General features: G+C 39.4%; 1 protein-coding gene across 3 annotated transcripts in view; it reads right to left on the reverse strand.

Annotated features, from left to right (window-relative positions):
• Positions 1 to 22,697, reverse strand: part of SKAP2 (src kinase associated phosphoprotein 2) — a 164,648-nt gene that overhangs the window by 15,905 nt on the left and 126,046 nt on the right. For 2 of the 3 annotated variants that reach the window (XM_002912858.4, XM_011223525.3), the window contains exons 10-11: positions 6,403 to 6,480; positions 550 to 662 (exon numbers count right to left, since the gene is read on the reverse strand). In XM_002912858.4, the coding sequence (XP_002912904.1) occupies positions 550 to 662; positions 6,403 to 6,480 (191 nt within the window). Of the gene's footprint in view, positions 1 to 549; positions 663 to 6,402; positions 6,481 to 10,190; positions 13,411 to 22,697 lie in introns of those variants that run through there. The other variant, XM_034669517.1, reaches the window with a different exon arrangement.

Here is a 22,697-nt window from a genome sequence, read left to right on the forward strand (position 1 = left end):
CATAGCAACAGACTCTGCCATTACGTTTACAAGTACAACTATGTTAAAATTAAAAAAAGTCACCTAAACCTGTCTGAATAAAAAAAGCATTGCTTTTAAATTGTCGGAACACCAATGTATTTACATAAAGATGAAAAACTTCTACTATAAACAGTGTTTCCAGTAGTGAATGGCAGACAAAACCAGAATAAGCACACAGAAGAATAAAAAGGAAGAGGAAAGAAAAGCATAATAAATAAGCTAATACCTTACAATGTTAACTTTCACGTAAGTATATTGTTTCTGGAGAAGGCAGTGTGTGGATGTGAGCCAAAGGCTGAAGTGATAGGTAAACACGCTGTTAAGTTGAATCCTGTTATCTGATTGTGTTTAAAATTTGATTATATTTCACTTGACAAAATAATTAATTATTGTGAACTCCCAATTGTTAACAAGGAAGGACCTAGAGGAATTCCAATTGGCATTTTTCCCCAGTGTTGTAAACCCAGATGCAGAAAAATCTAGCTTTGTATTCACCCTTCACAGTTGTCATCTGGGGTGTCCTCTTACCTTGCTAAGAATGTAAATCACATCACCACGTTTGAATGACAACTCATCAGAAAGAGCTCCTGTGCAGTCCCACAGACCCTGGTAAAAATTCGCATAATCCGTGCTTTTATCTCCTAGGAGGAAGAGCGAGAAAACATGAGTTAGAGCTTCCATGTAATGGGCCCTTATTTAAAATGAACCAAGAGAAATTAAAGGGCTGCCTCAAGGCACCAAAACAGGCGAAAACAATTCTGTCCTGATTCAAAGAACATTTGACTACATTTATAGGAAAATTCTACTTCTTACAGTGATCTAATTAAGGGCTGTTTTCAAAAAGACCTCTTTTGGAATGTCTCTTGTTTTCTCTCTCCCCCTCTTGTTTCATCTAAAACCTGTACTTGCAATGTGTTCTCATCAAAACAGCACCTAAAAGTTCCTTCCCACTTCTTTTTGATAATGGCCCTGACCCCACTCGCAAGATGTTCTGATGGTGAGCTGGCCACACTGCCCCATGAGCAACAGCCACGACATGGGATACACATGCAGTGAAAGAGCCACCTTGCAGAATTTCTAAAAAGTACCAAAAAGGAGAGATGAAGGGAGGGAGAGAAAACGTTAGCATTTGGGATACTTCATGAACAATAATAAAAAAATCATAAAGGAGCCAAGAGGGGCACAGATATAAGCCAAACTAGGCAACAGTTTCTGTTTGCTTAATTCGAAAGCCTCAAGCTGGTTAGAGGAAGAAGATAAAGTGGGAATAACATAAAGGGTAATTCCAGCTCTTATCTTTGGGGACTTTTGTACCAAAAGCCTCTCAAAGTTATTTCTAAAATATTTAAGCAACTTTGCAATTGGCAATGCCGAGGCTGCATTCTTCAAGATTTCTGTCAGCCCCAGTTGAGGACATTACGCTCTGAATAAACATGCAACATACACTGGAGTTATCCGCTCATCCTTCTAACGGCATAAGCACAATGGATGTGATGTGCTCAAACTGCCATACAGACCATTAACTGATTGATTATTTAGCGCTCTCCGCTCTGTAATACCACAATAAACCGGGTAATAAATGCTTTGTCACTTATACAATGTGGCTCTCTTGAAACGCAGCACACAGTTAAACACACTGGATGCTTTTGTTACACTGAGAACTGTTTCCTGTTTTTAATTTCATGATAATTGAGTTTTGATGAGTTAACGCAAAAAGAATGCACGTAATATCAATAAGATGTCCGTGTATTCACTAACCAGGCGGAACATATACGTGCTGACAACTTCCATCATTGGAATGTCATCTTTGACTTCGGAGGAGCTAACTGTGGAGACGCGTGCTGGATCTGGGTTGTCATCGTAGTTTTGCTCCAACAGCAGGCTCCTTGGCAATTCTGACACAAGCAGGCACATTGTCGGGGCGTCTGACGCCACGCAGTTTGAGAATTACACCAAGTGGTAAAAGTTTATCACAAGTTCCGAAAATTCTAATATCCGAAACATGTTTTTATTTATTTATTTTTAAAGATTTTATTTATTTATTTGACAGAGATAGAGACAGCCAGCGAGAGAGGGAACACAAGCAGGGGGAGTGGGAGAGGAAGACGCAGGCTCATAGCGGAAGAGCCTGACGTGGGGCTCGATCCCACAACGCCGGGATCACACCCTGAGCCGAAGGCAGACGCGTAACTGCTGTGCCACCCAGGCGCCCCCCAAAACATGTTTTTAAAGCCAAAAAGGAAATCTGAATAATGTGGAGTGTGAAAATGTAGAAAGATGATACTTTTCAATTGTACTTTAAGAAAATAAACAATGACTAGAATGCATAATCTAGCCAAATCGTATTAAATTTTCTCTCCTGTTTTCTAAAAATTCAAAGGGGGGGAGAGAAAAATGGCTGGAGAGATGAAAGGAAGGAAGGAGGGAAGGGGGGAAGGGAAGAGAGAGACCGACACCTTTCTGACCTTTCCCCTCCAGCATCTGAGCACTCATCACTGATACCAGCAGGGATGTCTATGAGCCTGGGAATCCAACCAAGAACTAACAATGCTTGCGGCCACCCTTCATTACATTTTCCCCCAAAGCACATATTAAGTAAATTCTACAAATGGACACTAGAGGGCACTCCGGCTGGACAGATCACTCCAAACATTGTCAATTTTTTCTTTTCGAAAGAATTACTTAATAATAAAGTGACTGATTTCCTTTAAAAACCACTTATTTAGACAAATAGAGATTTAGAAGTTGAGACATTCTAGTCAGATTAAATCAACTGCTAAATGGGTCAAATGTTGCGCCCCATGCAGTCCGTCAGTGTCAGTTTAAAAGTCAAGGAATTAGAGCACAGAGAGGATGACATCATTTCACATGCAAGGCCCTCCCCCACAGTCACTGGCCAGGAGGTAAAAGGATCTAAATAGCTGGTTTCCCCAGTCGAGGCTCCTGTGTGTTCCCCACGCTGCTTAGCCTGAGGCTTGATCCAAAAAGGTTAAAGAAACAAAACTTGGGCTAAAACTAGAGAAGTTTTGGCTGAGCGCGAGCGTCCCAGTGCGTCCCCAGCTGTCCAGCCTGCCGCCTGCCCCTCCTTTTTCAGATTCTCTCCCAACAGTTTTTCATTCAATAGATTTTCAAGAGGTGGGGGAAGAAAGAAGGAAAGAAAAAGTATATGGTGATTTCTGCCACATAATCCTTATCACTTTGGGGTCTCTCTTCCCCTCGATGCGCTTGGTGAAACTCCCATTAACACTAATGGGAGTCACAGGAGCACATGAGGGGAAGGGAGACCCCGACCGTGTGCAAGATGCATCTCTCCCTAGATGTGCATCATGAGCATTTCATTAAATCTCACTGCGGTAAAGAGGCAACAGCGCCAGCGATTTGGCAATACTGGGAAAAAGATGCATTTTCGACTGTGCTTTCTATAATCTCGATGATGATGTTACCCAAAGACCAACCTCATTTCTGTGTCCCATATGTGAGCTCTGTTAAAGCATAATAAGTTGTTTATGTCACACGACTCTATGTACACACAATTTACTATTCTGTCTATTTCAGAATGTAATACTAGTTACATAAAGCAGAAGATCCACGACTAGAGAGAAAACCTGACAGTATAGATTTACTAGTCTTGGTCTCCTCGGGGAAATAATGTTAAAATTCTGGGTAGGAATTCTAGATACAAAAATTAGGAATTATCTTATTCCTTCGAGAGCAGCAAGCTTCTCTGGTTTACTTTTTACAATATCAAATTAAAAAATTTTAAAGGTGGCTAACCGTACCCAAAAAAATGACCCATGGATATAGCCTCAGAAGCACAGTGAGTTCACAAAAGTTAGCATCGTTCTCCTATCCACTGAAAAATAATCCACGTCAAATTAATGTTTTTAAAAAACAACACAAAAATGGTATGGAGCATAATGTGTAAACCACAGAGAAGCATACATTCTGAATACAAATAAGTCTGTTCAGTTGTCATCACTGCGTGGGTTAACCTTCCCACATCATGATGTATGGTTTCGAAATTAAAAAAAAAAAACCCCACCTCATTACATTTCTTGTCCTGGGAGGCGTGAACGGTTAAAAAAGAAGGGGAAGAAAGAAAAATCAGCCATTCTAAATTAGCCAGCCTGTGAAGGATTTCAACAATGCATTTGCTCCTGCTTTTGAAAACATACAAAAACAGATCATTGGGCAGTAACAGAACTGTTAGGAAAATATAAGCTAAACATCGGAGATACTTTTGCAAAAACCAAAAGATTTTGAAAATATGATGACAAGGACTGAAACATTCAGTAATAAGATAATGGAGAATCTCTTCCTGAGCGGTCTTAGAGGTTTAAAAAAAGATAAGCATAATCCACAGCGAGCAAATAAATCAAATGGAATCTTTATTTTGTGTATAAATCATAAATACATGTAAGACATGTAAGCCTGAACATGAAAGAACTTATAAGAAATACAAGATTATGTTTTTGTTTACGTATTTTACATTCGTCTGAATTTTTTCTCTCTTTTTAAGTAAAATCGGTCAATGTGAAAAATATATAACATTCTTGAGTAAGGTTAGAAGTTCACGTCATGTGATGCTCAGCAAGATAGCAATACCCTTGTCAACTCACTGCCCCGCACAGCAAACAAACTTCTAGTGTTACATCTTTGACAGCCCAGAGAGAGCAAAGGTCACTGAGATGCAAAAGCATTAAAACTGTTGCTTGAAAAGAATTTCATGTCACTAAAGATAAGAATTATTGCAGTGCTTTATGGCTATTGCATGGAAAGCTAAATCTACTTACTGCATTCCTTTGAAGAAAAACTGACTTTTTTCTTCTTTCCCTCAAAGGCAAAAATTTGGGAGAGAGTTACTCTAAAAGGGTTTTTGAAAAATACAATTGCTTTCAGCCAAAATGCTTATGTTTGTGGAAGGAATATCTGTATGTGTCTACCTTCTACACCCGCATCGCGATTTAGAAAAACAAAAACCTCCAGGCTTTTGGCAGAAGCTTTACATACATAATAAAACACGCAACCTTAAACACTACTCGGTAGCGTCCTCAAGGCTACGCTCAGCCTTAGCGCTTTATAGCTGCATTTTACGGGACCCTGGTGCTCACATCGTCCTCACTTCCTTTCTGAAAAAAGCAAACCAAAACCTCCTGCAGCAACCTGCTCCTGCCTTCCTGTCCAGGTCCGGAAATCAGGCCTCTGTTTCCTTTCCACGTGTCACGGTAGGAAGGACTAGGGAAAGCTACTTCCTGAACACACATTTCCCGTCCGCCCAGCCTCTGACAGCTGGAAAGAGTGATGTATGAACATATCAGAGAAGGGAAGGTGACCCTCAACTCCAGCGCTTTGCAGGACATGGGATGATATGGCAGACCTTGCCCCAGCTGACATGCGGCTGTGAAGAGGTGTAAAAGGCCCGATAAGAAGGCATTCCCTCTCTTCTTCCCGTGTAAAGTAATTGCTGGTTTATCAAAGCTAACCTCATGCTTGCACTACAGATATGGTTTATCTCCTGCTATTTGGAAATAACAACCACCAAAAAAAAAAGTTGCCCATATCATGTGATTTTGTACATAGCATGTATAGTTATTTTTCCAGTCTCAGTCATAATTAGTACTTGGGGCCATGTGCCAAGTGGAAATGGATAAGGGGAATATCCTTCCTAGCCTTCTAGGCCATCAGTGGCCTTCTCCAATTTTTAAACTGCTGTCACTGGACTCTGGCATTTCTTACCCAATTCATTTGCTTTCTGTGTTAATCATATGCAATGAAGATATGCATGGCCAACATTTAAACAGGCTGCAGATCAATTAGCGGTCTTAAGTTTATCTGATTTTTATCAAAGAAGACAGAGCTGTGGGTCGATTGTCAGAGCCTGTGTCAAGTTGACCTTTTCAGAGATGTCTACATTGCCAGTCCCCTGGGCAACTTGTTGTCCCCTGTTAGTCTCTGAATGGCAGAAGTCTGTTCTGCTCAAGCACAAAGTATACACAGATGTCTATATTACATTCTTATAGGTTTGACAGCAACTGCATGTTGTATCTATAAACTGTCCTTTAGCAGTGACACTTCCTCAATGATGATAAGCTAATTTATGCAACTAAATCTCCTTTGTGCAGAAATGAAAGCTAATTGAGTCATTACAAAGTAATTCAGGAAGGAATACCTTGTATAAATTGGCTTACTTTATAAATCCTTCTCAAGTGGTTTCCATGCATCCTAAATGGGACTAAGCAGCTTATCGGCCATAAGATATCCAGATCGAACCAGCCAACTTCGGGGAGTTGTGTAAACATCGTTCCAGCCGTAGGAAAGTGACTGAAGGGAAAGTGAACCAAACCAGAAGAAGCTTCCCCAGGAAGCCACACCAGTCATTACCTGTGGTGGGATGAACACTGTCCTGACTCATCTTCCTCTGCTCCTCCACTTTCTCAGGAGTGTTCTCCTCTTCCTCTTCTGTGAACAAAGAGAGATGGCACACTGAAGGGTGTCCTCAGAAATCACAGTACTCACCCCATCTTACGAGCAAAACTACAAGTTTGGAATGTATAAATATTCCCTCTCAAAGAACGAAACCACTCAGCATTCACATTCCTTTCTCAATAACTGAAAGCTGAACAAACAAACCTCTAGATATTTCTGAATAGCAACCCTCCCAGTTGGCTTGATAAAATTGAAGATACGTACTAATGCTGCACATGCTTCAAGTACTTCTAGAAACACATCTGGAACACTCCTAAATCCAGACCGGCCCTGAAATCTGGGGAAGGAACACCCAGCACTATATGGACGGACCCACATTACACTGTGGCAGGAGGACCACAGAGAAAACCATAGTCCCTAAAACATTGGTGGGGCCAAGGGAAAATGTGTGATATGAAATACAGTTAACCTACAAATCATTTCTTGAGTATCAGATACTTCATGTGTCCCCACTTGATCTTCACAGGAGAAGACTAGAAGGACCCTCACCCTGCAAGGCAATTCCCCCCAAATGCTACTGAGGATCCACTATGTGCCACAAGCTATCGCAGATGTTAAGGCTTCACAGACTGTTTTAAATCCTCCTTTACAGATGAGCAAACTGAGACTCAGAAAAGTAAAGAAACATCCACTGTTTGTGATTCAAGCTCAGGTCTGTGATCATGGAGTCGGTGTTCTTTGTGCTGCAACGTATTCAGGGCCCTATGCTTGTTATTTCCATACTCCCCTATCACATTCATTCCCCCCAAAGAAAGAAATAGGAGATGATTAAATGAGAAGAGTTTTAAACAGAGCCAATAGACTATATTTAATTATTTTACATTAAAGAAACATTAATTACATGTCCGTTTTCCTCACCTAAGGATTTATATACACTTTAGAAATATTTAAGACAGGACCTATGAACGAAATGGCATGCCCAAGAAAAATGGAGTTCAGAAAGAATACTTTCAAGAAAAATCAAAAACTTTAAAGTAAAATATTCAAAATGTATAAATATAGCCATTATGACTATTAATTAATTCAACCAATAAATCTTCATTGGATATTAGCTACCTGTAAGAGAGAGGTTCTGCCAGGGAGGCAAAGACAGTAGGGAGCTTCTGCCCTCAGGAAGCTGACAGCCTAGAGGCGACAGAACACACAGTGTCTAAAGAAAAATGGGATAAGGAGCATAGAACCTGACATGGGAGGCACAAGGTTCGGAAGGATCGCAGAGAGGAAACCACCCAAGGGGGAACACCATGAAGGCTCTGAGGGATGGAGAAAATCTGAATAGAGAGAGATGGGAAGGAGGAAATTTCTAGACAGAGGGACAGTCCTAAGCAAAAGAAAAAGCACAGTAATACCCATTTGGCTAAAGAATGCAGTACTCAAAGGGGAAGAACAGGACGGGAGATAATGCTGGTGGTTTGGGCCAGCTGTTGAAGGGCCATAAACACCGGCTATGGACTTTAGCCTTTTACTCGGTGGCAACAAGAGCCCAGAAGAAGTCTGAGCAGAGAAAGGGCAGGACCAAAAAACTATGCTTAAGGAATGGTCATCTGATCCCATTGTCCCAGATAGCCTGAAGGAGGGTGTGGGGAGAGAGACCACTCAGAGTCTGGCTAAAGGGGAAGGAAGTCCTGAACTGAAGCAGCAGAGGAAATGGAAAGGAGCCAGTTACGAGAGGGAAAGGAACTCGAATTTGATAAACTTTGTGCCTGCCTGGACGTGGAAGGCTAAGGGAAGAAGAGCAATCGTTTGAGCTTAGTTAGCGGCGAAATGAGAACATCATTCCTGAGAAAAGAATAGCGATGATAAGCTATATTGCTGAGGGAACACAGGAGCTGTATTTCTGATGTAAGAGATTTAAATTTATTTTTTTGAGGCAGGGAGGGGTGGAGGGAGAGAGAGAATGTCAAGCAGACTCCCCACTGAGCGCAGAGCCCAACGCAGGACTCCATCCCACAACCCTGAGATCATAACCTGAGCTGAAAACAAGAGTCAGAAGCTTAACCAACTGTGCCACCCAGATGCCCCTCTGATGTGAGAGATTTAATGTACTGGTGAGGCAACCCAGGGGGAATGTCCAGAGGCAACTGGAAAGTTTGGTAGAGAGGTCAGGAGTACAGATGCAAAATTAGAAGTCTCACGCAAACTTTGAAGTGGTGATTAATAAAATTCAACATTTAAATCAGGTTTGAGAGTTACTGTACTTATAAAACAAACCTAGAACTGTTTTGAATTTCTGTAACTCAATTCAAACAAAATAATGAAAGCTCCAAAAAAAGGAACAGCTGGAAATATTTGGCACTTTATACATATTAAGTTGACCCTAATGTTGGCAATTTAATATGGTTCAGTCAAATAGTAATTAATACAGGAAGACCTAATAAAAATCTAATACTAAATCCTGTCTTCTTCCTTTTCAACAAGTTATCTCACTTACACCAAACCACAAGGACTAGTTATTATGTGAGTTAATAGGATGTTTTCATACAAATTTTGAAGCTATGAGGGACATTTACAGTCATTTGGTCCAACCTACTTATTCTACAGATGGTTAATTTTTTTTAAAGGAGAAAACCTACCTTACTTTTCACACTTTCTCTTTTCCTAGCACTCCCTCTCCTCCAAATGGGTCACAAATCTGACAGTAAGGAGTAAATTCAAAAATAGTGAAGGGCGCTTGCCCTCAAGTCAAAGGCCATGACCACAACAATATAGGGAGCACGAATTTTGGCTCTTAAGAAGACACGACTGGATGTAGACTCACCACCCAAAGTTCGTGTCAAGATAATCACAAAAACTAATTACAGTAATTGAATGGAAAACTCCACTCTTGGGGCGCCTCGGTGGCGCAGTTGTTAAGCATCTGCCTTCGGCTCAGGGCGTAATCCCGGCGTTATGGGATCGAGCCCCACATCAGGCTCTTCCGCTGGGAGCCTGCTTCTTCCTCTCCCACTCCCCCTGCTTGTGTTCCCTTTCTTGCTGGCTGTCTCTCTGTCAAATAAATAAATAAAATCTTTAAAAAAAAAAAAAAAGGAAAACTCCACTCTTGGCAAAGTAAACAATTAACTTAGAAGAATTTATTACTATGACTTTATTCTTATTTTACTAAAATTTAAGTGCCTATAATGTACACAATGTATTCTTAAATTACCAGAATAATGATATTAAAATGTTTACTTAAGTTTCAATATTTACTGAGAAGTATCCAAATTGAAATCCATGTGAGATTCTGAACAAGTAGTATTTTAGAAGAGGAAACACTCATTTGAAAAACCTCCTTTCTCCATTTCCAACCTATTTTTAGGTCAAAGCCTTCTGCATTTCATACATCAGTTTTTCTTAACAGTATTCGAACAACTCATTTTATCTCGGGCTAACAATACAAACAGCTTCCATATAAAAGAAAACACAGTCAAATTTGGTGTGTGTGTGTGTCTGTGTGTGTTTTAATCTTAAGGGGAAAAACTCAGACTGAATCTTGAATACAATCTGGTACAAGGGAGATGTTCAATAAATAAGGAGTGAACAAATGGATTCAAAATCATGAAAATAAATCCTACTATGTTCATCTACTAACAGAGAAAAACTCTCCACACCACTCCAAAAATATATAAGGACAAATGAAAATTCTAGGCAATAATCACCTGCACAATATATTAGAAATATACACACATGTTGTTTTATTTAGGTTTATTATTAAACATATTTTATTTTGGTGTTGAGTCACAATGTCACTATACAATACTAATTAATACCTCAAATAGTCAACGTCTGCGGGTTAATATATTCCATTCAACATTTTAATAACAGTAAACAAAAACAGCTCAGCTATGCGGTAAAATCCATCAAACCACACAGATGGTTATAAGGTTTTCATTATGTGGTTTCCATAGCAATCATATTGCAAATCTGGAAGCTTCTTGCAAATAAGCAGCTTGTATTTACATGCGTCTCAGCTGCAGCACAAAACTCTTCAACATGTGAAGTTATTATTCCAATCACACATTGTTAGGAAAATCATCAGAAGATTTTATTGATCAGACAAGATGAAAATAACAGTAAACTAACTGCAGAAGATAATTCAAACACAGTCACACATTTACTAAACTAATCAGTGAGTATTAGAAATATTCTGGTCATCGTCAGAAGGTTTTAACATTATAGTCAGTCAAAAATATGGAAGTTCCAGGAACAATCAGATCCCAAGGAATCCAAAAGCTGAACTCTACTCTCATTCCCCTTTTCAGAAGATGTTTGGCCTTCCTTCTGAGTTGAGCAGAGAAAGAAAGAATACCAGAGAACTGAGTCTTCCCAAATCTTTTTAGGATGACTACCATTTGAGGAAATGCTTATGTGGGAAAAGTCAAGACCTTTTTTTTCCCCCCTGCTAGATTAATCAATTTAATTTACAAATTGATCCAAGTTCCATAACAGATGGATTATTACCCTAATAAGGATCACAAATCTGTCTAGCTATGCAGTTTTTACAAAATGGCTATTTCTTGCTTACTAATGTTCTTTGTTTAAGGACAAAATAACCAAAAGAGAAAAGCGATAAGCGAATGACATGTACAGCTGACATTGCTTGAAAAAGGCTAACGACAATTTGTTAGCACCAAAACAGGGTGTGTGACGTTCACGGAGGGGCTGAAAACTGATCTTATCGTGTCATCCAGGGAGAAGAGGACAGCATGAGAAAATCTTTTACTCACACACAATGATTACCTCTCTAAGCACCTTCAGAAAACAGCTCTGCTGAATTACAATGTATTTTAAGAGACATAAAACACAGAATCAAAAGCTATGCTCTGAAATAAAGACTGGGTGTAGATCTCTACCTGCCCTGATTTCATTTGATCACGAGACTATGTTTGTCTCAAGAAAAGTTAATATTTATTGCTTAAATGTTCATGCTTATGCATTTATATCCATTAGGTAACTAAATCCTCATAACAATTCTATGAGGTAATAATAGGTATTTTTACCATCATTTTATGGATGCAGAAATGAAACTTACAGAGCTTGAAGAACGTGCCCAGGTCCACACAAGTCATTAGAACAGGGATTGAAACCCCAGCATGTGTGACTTCTCTCCACCTTCTCTTCAGTTTACAGATGGATTGTTTTTTAAAGTTTCACTTGAATATTGTCTGTTTGTGGACTTGGAAAACATTTTCACAGAAGTGGGCAGATTCTATTCTACCATAGCATTGTATGCGAAGGACATCGTAAGGTAAGCTATCCTTGCAGTGATGATTTAGAAACAGAATTTCAAGTTGGGGTGCCTCCAACACACATCTCCTTTCTGTTCTCCCAGCTCTCCTTCCCCACCTCTCATGTCCACACCCTCAAGGGCCCAGAAGCCAGCACACAGTACCTGATACTCTATTAAGGTCTCCAGTGCAACTCATAATTGAAATAATATTTCAGTTATTTCAAATAATATTACAATTATTTTATTATGAAATACTATTTCATCATTCTTTCTAGGCCAGCCAGCTTTTCTTTCTCATTGAATTTCAACAAGGAAAACATGTTTAAATATAGACAGTTGCGGTGAGTCTTTTTATAAACAAAGAAGTTCGCCTGCATTCCAGAGCAACACACTGTCCTGCACGTTTCTCCAGGGGTTTGGGTGCCAGGGTGTTGCAAGCAAAATGTCCCCGGCTGGGAGAAGATGGCACAGACGTAATGGGGAAAGGAAGACCCCCGTGGCCAGTCCCAGCAGTACGGTGTCAAACAGGGAGAAATGCAGGGAGGATTCACACGAAGGCACCTCAGCCCCTCTTCTTGCTCAGGACCTGGGCCAAGCCCCGAAGCCAGCAGTACGGGTGAGTCAAGTGGAAGAGTCGAAGGGGTGTGAGCAAGGGAATTCAAACCAGGACGATGTGGAAAAGTGAGTTCCTTTGGGGCCTATAAATCCTGGACCACTGGTAAGTTAAAATATGACACTTCTAAAGGATTTTTCTATTTAATAGACTAACATATATTTTACAGCAATAAAGGATATATTTTTACAAAGATAGAAGCATGTGCCTTTTAGTATTATATGAAACTTCAAGAAGAACCAGAAGATAAAGACAACTGAAATGGCATATTCAGAGTCACGTTTACTCTCCTGGATATTGAGGCAAACTGGGGCCTACTGTTAAAGTTCTAGTTACTCATGTCACCTTGACACTGTAATTCTCATCTTTGTAAAGTACAAAGAATAATGTCTACCCCATAGCACTCCGAGCGGGATTTGGGCAGGACGATGACGATCAGATTTCTCAGGGGGAAAAAAATGCACAATTAGCATGCAGTAGCTAGGTCATTACCTTAGGGGCTAGGTGTTTTACTGCCACTTATGAATTTGGCAACCCAGAAGGTTAACGTGATATCAAAGGCAGCCAAATAAGCAATAGTTATTCAATCATACAATCTAATTTTCAACCTTGACATTTTATTCTTCCAGGGTTTGACAGGAAAAGGTTATCAATGTACTTCAAAAGCAAAAATAAACACCATGAAGATCAGAGTACATTTCTGTACTGTATTAAAATTAATAATTTATATGCAAATCTGAAAACACAAAAATAATAAATTTTCACAGACATTCAACTTGCTAACATCATGGCTGGGATGCTGGGGGGAAAAAAACCTCAAATTCAAGCAAGAATCTCATTTGACAGAATCTGGAGAAAATCTTTGGGGGAAAAAACCTTAGCTAAAATCTAGTTCAATTTCCTTCCTTCATTAACAGGGAACCAGACTCGGGGTGCCGAATGACTGGGCCAAGGTCATGCAACTGGCACTTGGCTCTTCTCTCTCTGCACTGCCTTCTACGCAACACGCACTGCAGACATTTCTGGAAAAGTCGCCGCTGCTCCAGAGGTCCCTCTCGGCTCGAGAGCAGTCTTACACAGACTTGATCATCCACAGGCAACGAAAGGCAAGCAAAGAAAGCACACAGGTTAAAAATACGGTTTTAATAGGCCAGATTCTGTCAGTCAGAAGTGACTGTGAGTCAGGAAATGATTCTACTCCCAGAGAGTGCTAGACGTAAGGAAACAACGAAACGGGCCTCTTCCTTGTCCCAGTGTATTATATTCACAACACGCCACAATATAAAATTCTCCTAACTACTCCATAAAGCTCAAACTCTTAGCTTTTTAATTAACATTTACAATAAATTCTGCAATATTAAAATTCTTTCAACCCAGGAATGTCAAATTATTTTTCAGTTACAGTAACCTCAAACTGGCTCTGGGTTTCTGGTACAATTATAGTTTGCTGTTAATAATAGTTCCGTTTTTTTAATTTAAATAAACCTTTTTTCTATTATTCTTGCTACAAAAGCAATATCTGTTCATTGCTGGAAGTCAGACAATTGAGATAAGCAAAAATATATACATATTTTTAAATCATCCAGGACTTATCCATAACCACTATTAACACTATTAACATCTTCTCCTAGACCGCCTTCACTCAGTTTCTGATTTTTCTTCATTCTCATTTTTAATAAGAATATCCCAATAGTTATGTATTTCATTATCCCCCATGTTTCCACACCCAAATGTATTTGTATTTTATTATAACCTGATTTGAATCCTTTTTTAGAAAATAAACTATTTCATCTCAACTTTGATTTTGGCTTAAATTTTATTCTGTAAAAAAAAAATACTACCTAATGATAAATAGGGTGGCGTTAAGATCATTTCATTGCAACTTGGCTGTTTTATAAGGATCTACTCTGCTCTAACCTTAGGAAAAAAGCAGATAGACGGATGCATGTGTCCCAGGCTTTGGCTCTGTGTCCTCTGTCTGCTTATGCAAATACACGCACCCTCTTCCCGCGCAGAGCACCTTACTGTCCTTTTCACGAACTGAGGAAAGAAAAACCTTGGGGACGGAAGAGGAACCACCACCCGTTAGACTTCTTGGTTCCATATCCCTTGTAGCAACAGTGGTTTCAAGACTCGTCTGGGAGGTAGAGAGTCTGTGAGGTCAAAACTATTTTCATACTAAAATGAAGACATTTGCCTTTTTCATTGTGTTAACATTGGCACCGATGCTGCAAAGCAATGATGGGTAAACTGCTGACATCTCAGCATCAATCACGGCAGTGGCACCACACTGTCCCTGTCTCCTGCACTGCCCTGCACAAGCATTAAAAACAAACAAGCCAGCTTCACCTAGGAATGTCCGTGAGGAAGCAGTGCACATTATTATTTCCATGTAATATCAATCCCGAGAGCATGTCTTTTTAATATCCTGTGTGACAAAATCAGAAGAATGCATGAAACACACTTCTGCATTTCCAGATGTGCAAGAGATTGAGCGGCACGCTGAACTAGCTGTTTTTTCCGTGGAACACCATTTCCACTTGAAAGAATGAGTGACAGACAAACTGGTTACTCAGACTTGGGAATGTGGCAGATATTTCCTCAGAAATGAACGAAGTGAGCTTGTTATTTCAAAGAAAATAACTGGTGTTTATTGCCATGATAAAATACAAGCTTTCAAGCAAAAATCAGAGTTTTATGAAACTTAGACCTGCGACTGTGAGCTTGACCACTCCCCAGTATTTTAAGACTTTTCTAATGAGATTGGTAGTGATATTAATGAATGTAGTTTTTTAAAATTTTGCCATTTTTTGGGCCAATATTTGGAAGTTCTGCATAATGCGGTGAACCAGTATTTTCCTAATGACCAAGCCATGATGTTACAAAAACATGCACGGTAAGAGATCCATTCAAAGTACAAGACAGACCCATGAATTTTAATGTAACAAAGTATGGTAAGTTCATTGATACGGTTTTGGATTCCAGCCTGCCACTAACATTTAACTACTACTTGTCCAGTTTGGGTACAGCATCAAAGAAGAATATCTACAATTACCTCCTGAGACTATTAAAACACTTCCAATTTCCTACTGGAGATCTGTATGAGGCTGGGTTTCTCCATATGCTGACTGTACTTAAACCAAAACGATGTATCACAACAGAGTGAACACAGACGCAGATTTGAGAGTCTAAATGATGTCTATTAAAACAGACATTCAAGAGATCTGCCAAAATGTAAACCACACCTCTCTTTTCACTGATATTTTGGGGAAAATATAGTGATTTTTCCTGAAAATATTTTATGCTCACATGGGTTTATCATCGTGATTTTTTAATTCATTAATAAACATTTTTTATATTTCTCAGTTTTAATTTCTAATATAGTAAATATTGAGAGGCATAACCCACATAAATAAAGCTTTGTGGGGTCCTCAGTAATTTTAAAAATTGTAAAGGTCTCCTGAGACCAAAAAGGTTTGGGGAAACTGGCCTGTTTTCTTTTTAAGTTATTATTCAAATTCCAGTTAACATACAGTGTAATATTAGTTTCAGATGGACAATATAATGATTCAACTCTTCCATACGACACCCGTGCTCATCACAAGTGCCCTCCTTAGTCCCCGTCACCTATTTAACCCATCTCCCACCCACCTGCCCTCTGGTAACCATCAGTTTGTTCACTAAAATTAAGAGTCTGTTTCTTGGTTTGCCTCTCTCCCTCTCTCTCTTGCTCTTTTATCTCCTTTGCTCATTTGTTTCTTAAATTCCACCTACAAGTGAAATCATATGGTATCTGTATTTACTGACTTATTTCACTTAGCATTATACCCTCTAGATCCATCCATATTGTTGCAAATGGCAAGATCATTTTTAGTGAAGTATCTGAACACTGTTAATCCACAACATGAAAAAACTGATAGCCTGCTAACTCAAAACACTATTTGATAATTATTTTATTTTCCCAAAGCACACAATCTCAGGGTTGAATCTCATTACACTGTTGAGTCATATTGAGCTGTTAACCAAAATCCCTACGTGTTTTTCCCATTTGCAGTGAAGCCAAGTCTCCCTTCTCATACTTGTGCAATAAGATTTTTGGAGCAAGTGTGATATCCTATCATATGTCATCTTGTTAGATTTGATCCATAATTTCAGTCTATTGAGAGCATAGCCTATATATCTTCATCTAGACATGGATGAATATGAAGGTATGGCAATACTGAGAATTAAGCTCTAAGGCATTCACAAAATAAATTAATCAGCACCCTATGGGCACAGCTATAGAGTCAGTTATCCAATAGTGTTTATACCCATAAAGATTTCATGAGAATCCTGGCCAAATGCCTCACTTAAGTCTAGTTATATGTCTGTCATTTCTCTGAACACATGATGGGTTCTAGTAATCATTATTTCATCTTCTAGATAGCACAGAAGACTTTTTGATGCCTTATTTTAGAGTCCACTTCAAAGTTCCTAAACTGTCTAGGGTTTGCAGAACCCATCTGTCATGGATAATGTGGTTTTCCTCCTAGATGTCCTCTTCAGGGCCAACACAACCTCCTCCAGTTACTGGGACCCAGACTGCTACTGGCTCACAGCTGTGTCCCTCACTAGGAACTGTCCTCGGCGACAGTGAATTGCCTCCCTCAAGATTATACCCTGCCCCAGAGGAGCCAGGAGCCCGTAATTAGCTGATGCGGGGGACATAAAGACATGCCCCTTTGCCTCAACACAACCTTGAAGAATCATCCCAGAAGCAGAGTTCCCCGAGAGTTTGGGACTCAGTCACAGCTGCATTGTGGGTCATCTTCTCCCGCCCAATTCTGCCTTCCTCGCTTTCATATGAGGGTATCTCCCAAGACCACTCGCCAATAAGTCTTCTACATGCAACCGTCTCTGAGTCTGTTCCAGGACACCCAACTTAACATACTGCAACTTTCTACTCTTTTTGAAGAGTAGAAGAGTTAACTGCTAGACTTCATACTTCTAGCATCTCTCCCTCCCTGCATGTTTCCTTCAAAATCAGGGACAGTAGTTCAATTACTTCATTTACCAGTTGTCTTGTGATGTAGTCTTACGTAAGCCAGAAGGCAAACTTAACTCCAAATCATCTTTAAGACATGGCTCAAACGTCCCCCAATTTAGGGTGCTTTCCCCAAACTCCTCCAGGCAGCTGGGCACTCCCCTCTGTGATCTTCCAGCCTTGGTACAGGCCTCCATTATCACTGCTCTCATAGAACACTACAAACATTTGTCTACTTGTCTCTTTTTCTCCCCAGTGTGAACTCCCCCACCAGGCCTAACAGAGGAGCTGGAACAAAAAAAAATGTTTTCCGTGAATGTTTGATGAATGAAAATCAAATGGATTTTGGTTAGCTGGGTATTCTATTAGAATCTCTTTGCCTATCCTTGGCTTCTGTTATCTGCTACCAGTCTATCAGTTGAAGGATAATTCTTGACAGAAAAGGAGCAAGTAAAATAGAAACTGATTGTTTTCTTGGAAATTACTGCCCCTAATAAATTTCAAAAACACAGGGCAATTATACACCTTTTGTTACACCTAGCATAATTTACAAATTTCAGCTCTTTTCATGTTTCCTTGGGTATTTGGCCATTTCAGTGCTTGATATAAAACCCTGTAAAATTGCATTAATTGGACAAATTATAGCACAAAGACACTGATATAGTTTTGTTCCTCTCCTGCCTTTTCCTCATTGTGATCATTTGGCATTAAATGATATTTTAAAATACTTGTCTTTAATACCATACATTTGTACCTATTCTTTCTCTGAATTTTCCGAAATCTGCCTTGCTGAAGTCTAAGCAAATACGTCTGGCCGATGGCCAGTTTTTTCCTCATTGCCTATGATGGATTCTAAGATGACAACTGCTTTTGTCTAATTTTTTCCACAGTTAAATCTGGATATGGCAGCAGTTTCCCTATTTACTTCCTATATCCTTTGGCCTCCATTGTTTTGTCTGCTACTCCGTGTTTAAAGTCTACCTGAAGAAAGAACGAGATGCAGGGGTAATGACTGCTTCGTGCTTTGCCTCCCTCTCCATGATCTTAGTGTCAGCTCCTCTAGCTCAAGATTCCTCGTTGCTAAACACTGAGAAAAAACCTAGCCCTCCCGACCCCTGGCTCTGTGTGTCCCAGGCACAAGAAGCTGAGGGTGAGCAGAGAGTCATCCTCGGTCTCTCAGCCCTTTGTGCTCAACTGGCTAGGCTTGCAAGTAATAGTTACCACCTGCTTAGAAGCCCTAAATCCAAGGAATGGAAGAGATTGAGTACGCAGTCTTGAATATTTAATATTTATAGGGCAATTATCAAATAACAGCCCCACTTGTATTTTTCTATTACCACCACATGCTCCCTCTGTGATATGTAACTTCCAGTTTGGGACTAGATATTATGAACTACATCAATATCTCTGGCATCCCACCATGGTGTGCTGTTCACCTAGAGAAGTGGTTTTCAAACTTCAGAGGGCTTATTAAAACCCAGGTTGCTGGGCCCCACCCACAGAGTTTCGGGTTCAGTAGGTTCGGCATGTGCAATTCTAAAAAGTTTCCAGCCCATGCTGCTGGTCCCAGGGCCACACTTTGAGAACCACTGACATAGAGGCATACCTTCTGAGGCTTTCTTTTACATAAGAGTTCAATGGTTTACATGTTCTATCATAATTTGAATATAAGTTAATTAGGACATTGTATCTTCAAATGTCATTTGCCTTTTAAACTTCAAAATATAGGCACACCTCGCTAAATAGTTCTAGTGTAAAATTAATTACAATGAAATTAGTCATGCAGAAGTTAGTCCCATATCAATCCCAAAAGATATAATGGAACTATAGAAATGCAAATAAAATGTGGATTCCAGAAGTTTCTATTACTCTCTTTTAGTAGCTGTACAAATTTAGCAAGCTAATTAAACCTCAATTTTCAATCTGGAAAACAGAAATACAAAGTGTACTTGAGAGAATTATTGTGAGAATAAAACGAGGTGAAGCGGCCAATATAATGCCCAGTGCAGAGAAGATTTCCAATCAAGTGATTGTAACAGTAACTTGAGGACTGTCTACAAAGCAAGCACCACGCTAGCCACTACGTGCATAAATCTCACGCAATCCTCACAACCCTCTGAGGAAGCTATTGCTGTTAGTCCCATGTTGCAGATGAGGAAATGGAGGCACAGAAGCATTTAAGTAACTTGTTCAGCATAACACAGCATTAGGAAGCAGAGTCAGAATTTGAAGCCAGGCAGTCTGCCTCCAGAGCCCAAGTTCTGAAGCACTATGCTTTTTCTTCCCTGTCAATGGAAGACCTTGCAGAGATCACTTGTTCCTGTGTTTGTTAATTAATTTAACAGCACTTTAACCAATTGCCATAACACATAACTTATGAGAAAGTAAGTATTCATGATGTCATATTGACATACATTCTTTTTTTTTTAAACACTCTCCAATGACAAAATAATTTGGCTAACTCTGACAGTATAAAAAAAAATAGCTCCCTTGAAAAATAGTGTACCCTGCTGGACAACAGGAGAAGAGTTGTGTTTGTAATGGCCACCAAAGTGAAAAGCTTGGCATTCGCCCCCTCCATTTTTCTTTCAGTTGGAAGGCGGCTTACAAATGGAAAAATCATCTCCCGTCACCTCCCTCTCAGAGGCTGAATATGATGAAGAAACAGAGGAAGGCCAAGCCCCCGAAGCAAGCAGAGTCGGGAGCAGCTTTCGTCCTACCCAGGAGGCTAAGAAGATCGATTAATCCTGAATGAGATAGCTATAGCTTCTCACCAGATTTGACTGCAGTAAGACATGAAAAATGCAGCAAATTAAAGCACTTTACATAATACAAAAGAATGGCACTCTTGAAATAAAAATTTCCATGTACCTAGGCGGGGCTGGGCATGGACTTTCAGAATTATGTTTTTAAGGCATTTTCAATTCTAAGTTAAGAGGTATTTTTTGACACACAGACACATTTATGATAAAATGTCACAGTGTCTAGAAAATGAAAGATCCTCTAGAACCAGTTTATTTCTGTGGAGAGGACTTGCCAACAGAAGCAAGGTAGAAGCTGCAGGGGTTAGAAGGGGAGGGCAGGCACACAGAGTTCATTCGATGGAGGTCTTGGTGTTCGTTCCCGCAAATAGTATCTGATGTTCTTTGAATAAAGACCATCTTTATTCTTTGAATAAAGAATATCTAAGAATAAAAATTTGAGCTTAGGAAAAAACAACACACTTGCAGAACTACTCTATGACCCAGCTATTCCATTTCTGGGTACTTATCCAAAGAACATAAAAACACTAATTCAAAACGATATATGCACCCCGATGTTCATTATAGCATTATTTACAATAGCCAAGATACGGAAACAACCTGAGTGTCCACAGTGTCCATCCATACATGAATGGGTAAAGAAGAGGTGGTCTGTTTTGTACAACAGAATACTACTCAGCAAAAAAGAATAAAATCTTGCCATTTGCCACAACATGGACCTTGAAGGTATAATGTAAGTGAAATAAGTCAGACAGGGAAAGACAAATACCATATAATGTCACTTATATGTGGAATCTTTAAAAAACAAAAAAACGGGGTGCCTGGGTGGCTCAGTCAGTTAAGCATCTGCCTTCGGCTCAGGTCACAATCCTCACATCAGGCTCCCTGCTCAGTGTGGAGTCTGCTTCTCCCTCTCTCTCTACTGTTGTCCCTGCTTCTGCTCTCTCTCAAATAAATAAATAAAATATTAAAAAAAAAACAAAGAAAATAAAGAAAAACAAACTCATAGGTACAGGGAATAGACTAGTGGTTACCGAGGGGAAGGAGGTCCACTATATCATGGTGGATGGTAACTAGACATGTCGTGGTGATCACTTTGCACTGTGAATTATAAAGCTGTACACCTGAAACTTACATAAGAAAAAAAAAGGGGGGGTGAGGAACCACACTTGCTCAGTTTTGGCTCCCTAAAGGGAGAAGCTGAACTCTCATTTGCAAAGTGTCTTTTACTTGGATTCCAGAAATAAGGCCAACATAAACAAAATGTCTGCTCTCATGTAAAAGGGCCAGGGTATTTTAATGTACATGGCAGGCAAACCCGATCGTACTTTTTTAAGGTCTCACCCAACAGTGGCCCAGGGTTACACATGGAGTAAATGTATCCGTTCTGGAAAGACAAATCCTTGCCACCTTAGGGACCTCTAGTCTAGGCAGTGCCAGTGCTCTCAAACTAAGCCCCAGCTTATTTTCCAGTATGACAAAGCATTCTTGTTTTCCAGTCCCAGAACCACAACTGTGATTTTTTTTAGGTTAAATATGACATTTTACAAACTTTTCCTGGCATTTTTAGTTAAAATAAAGGTTATTCTGTAATTGTGTATATTAAAATACAATTTAGGGGTTTTTTCTATCTAATTAAATAATGCAATCAAACACGTAAACTTAATGACATGTCCAACTATAGTACTTACTTAAAGAGTCATTCCATGTTTATTGCCCTTACTTAGAGCAAATCAGGGATTTAAAGAGAATACATGAAATGACATATGAACTTTCCTGAACAGTGTAATTAGGAGAATACTGTTAGCTACCCGAAGTGGTTTAATTGCATGACTTATTTACACCTCTCGAGCTAAATAAGAGTAGCTATCAACCAGCTACTCTGGAATTCAGGTTATAAACAATTTTATCCTATGATCCTTACTTAGCTTTAGAAAATAATTCCTGGACTAAAAAACTCAAAAAGAAAAATGATCTCAATATAGTTCACTTTCGTGAGGAAATATAATACACTGCTTGGCGTGTGTCCACAGGAAAAGTCTGGCTCCCAGATGCTTCTTGCCAGCCCACAGCGGATTTCACGATGTTTAAACAACTGACAACATACACTCATAGCACTGATGACATAGTGACCAGAAATTCAGCAGGAGCCTGTCTCCTGGGTATTTTCATATATTGAAAAGTAGTATCAAAACAATACAAATCACAGACACACTTCACTAACCCAAAAGATTCAACACAATTCAGTTAGGCTTTTTTTTTAAGTAGATGTCACTGAAATTACATACAAATTTACTAATAAAACTTCTACTAGTACAAGAAACACAAATTCAACGTATCAATGTTTTTTTTACTGTATCAGTCTTCTTGAAAATGAAAAATACAGACTCTAGTTTGCTTCCTGTATCAAAAATCCAACAACAAGGAACTGTTTCTATAGGTCATTCATTATAATCATACAATGTATACTAATATCCATGATCTCCTAGAAGCTGTAGCTGTTTCTGTTAGTATAAACCAAATGAAATTCCCAATATTTTACCACTTCGGACCTCCAAAAACAAATAACCTGGTAAAACCAAA

This window comes from Ailuropoda melanoleuca, chromosome 1 (genome assembly GCF_002007445.2).
Source record: "Ailuropoda melanoleuca isolate Jingjing chromosome 1, ASM200744v2, whole genome shotgun sequence".
NCBI classification, from domain to species: Eukaryota; Metazoa; Chordata; class Mammalia; order Carnivora; family Ursidae; genus Ailuropoda; species Ailuropoda melanoleuca.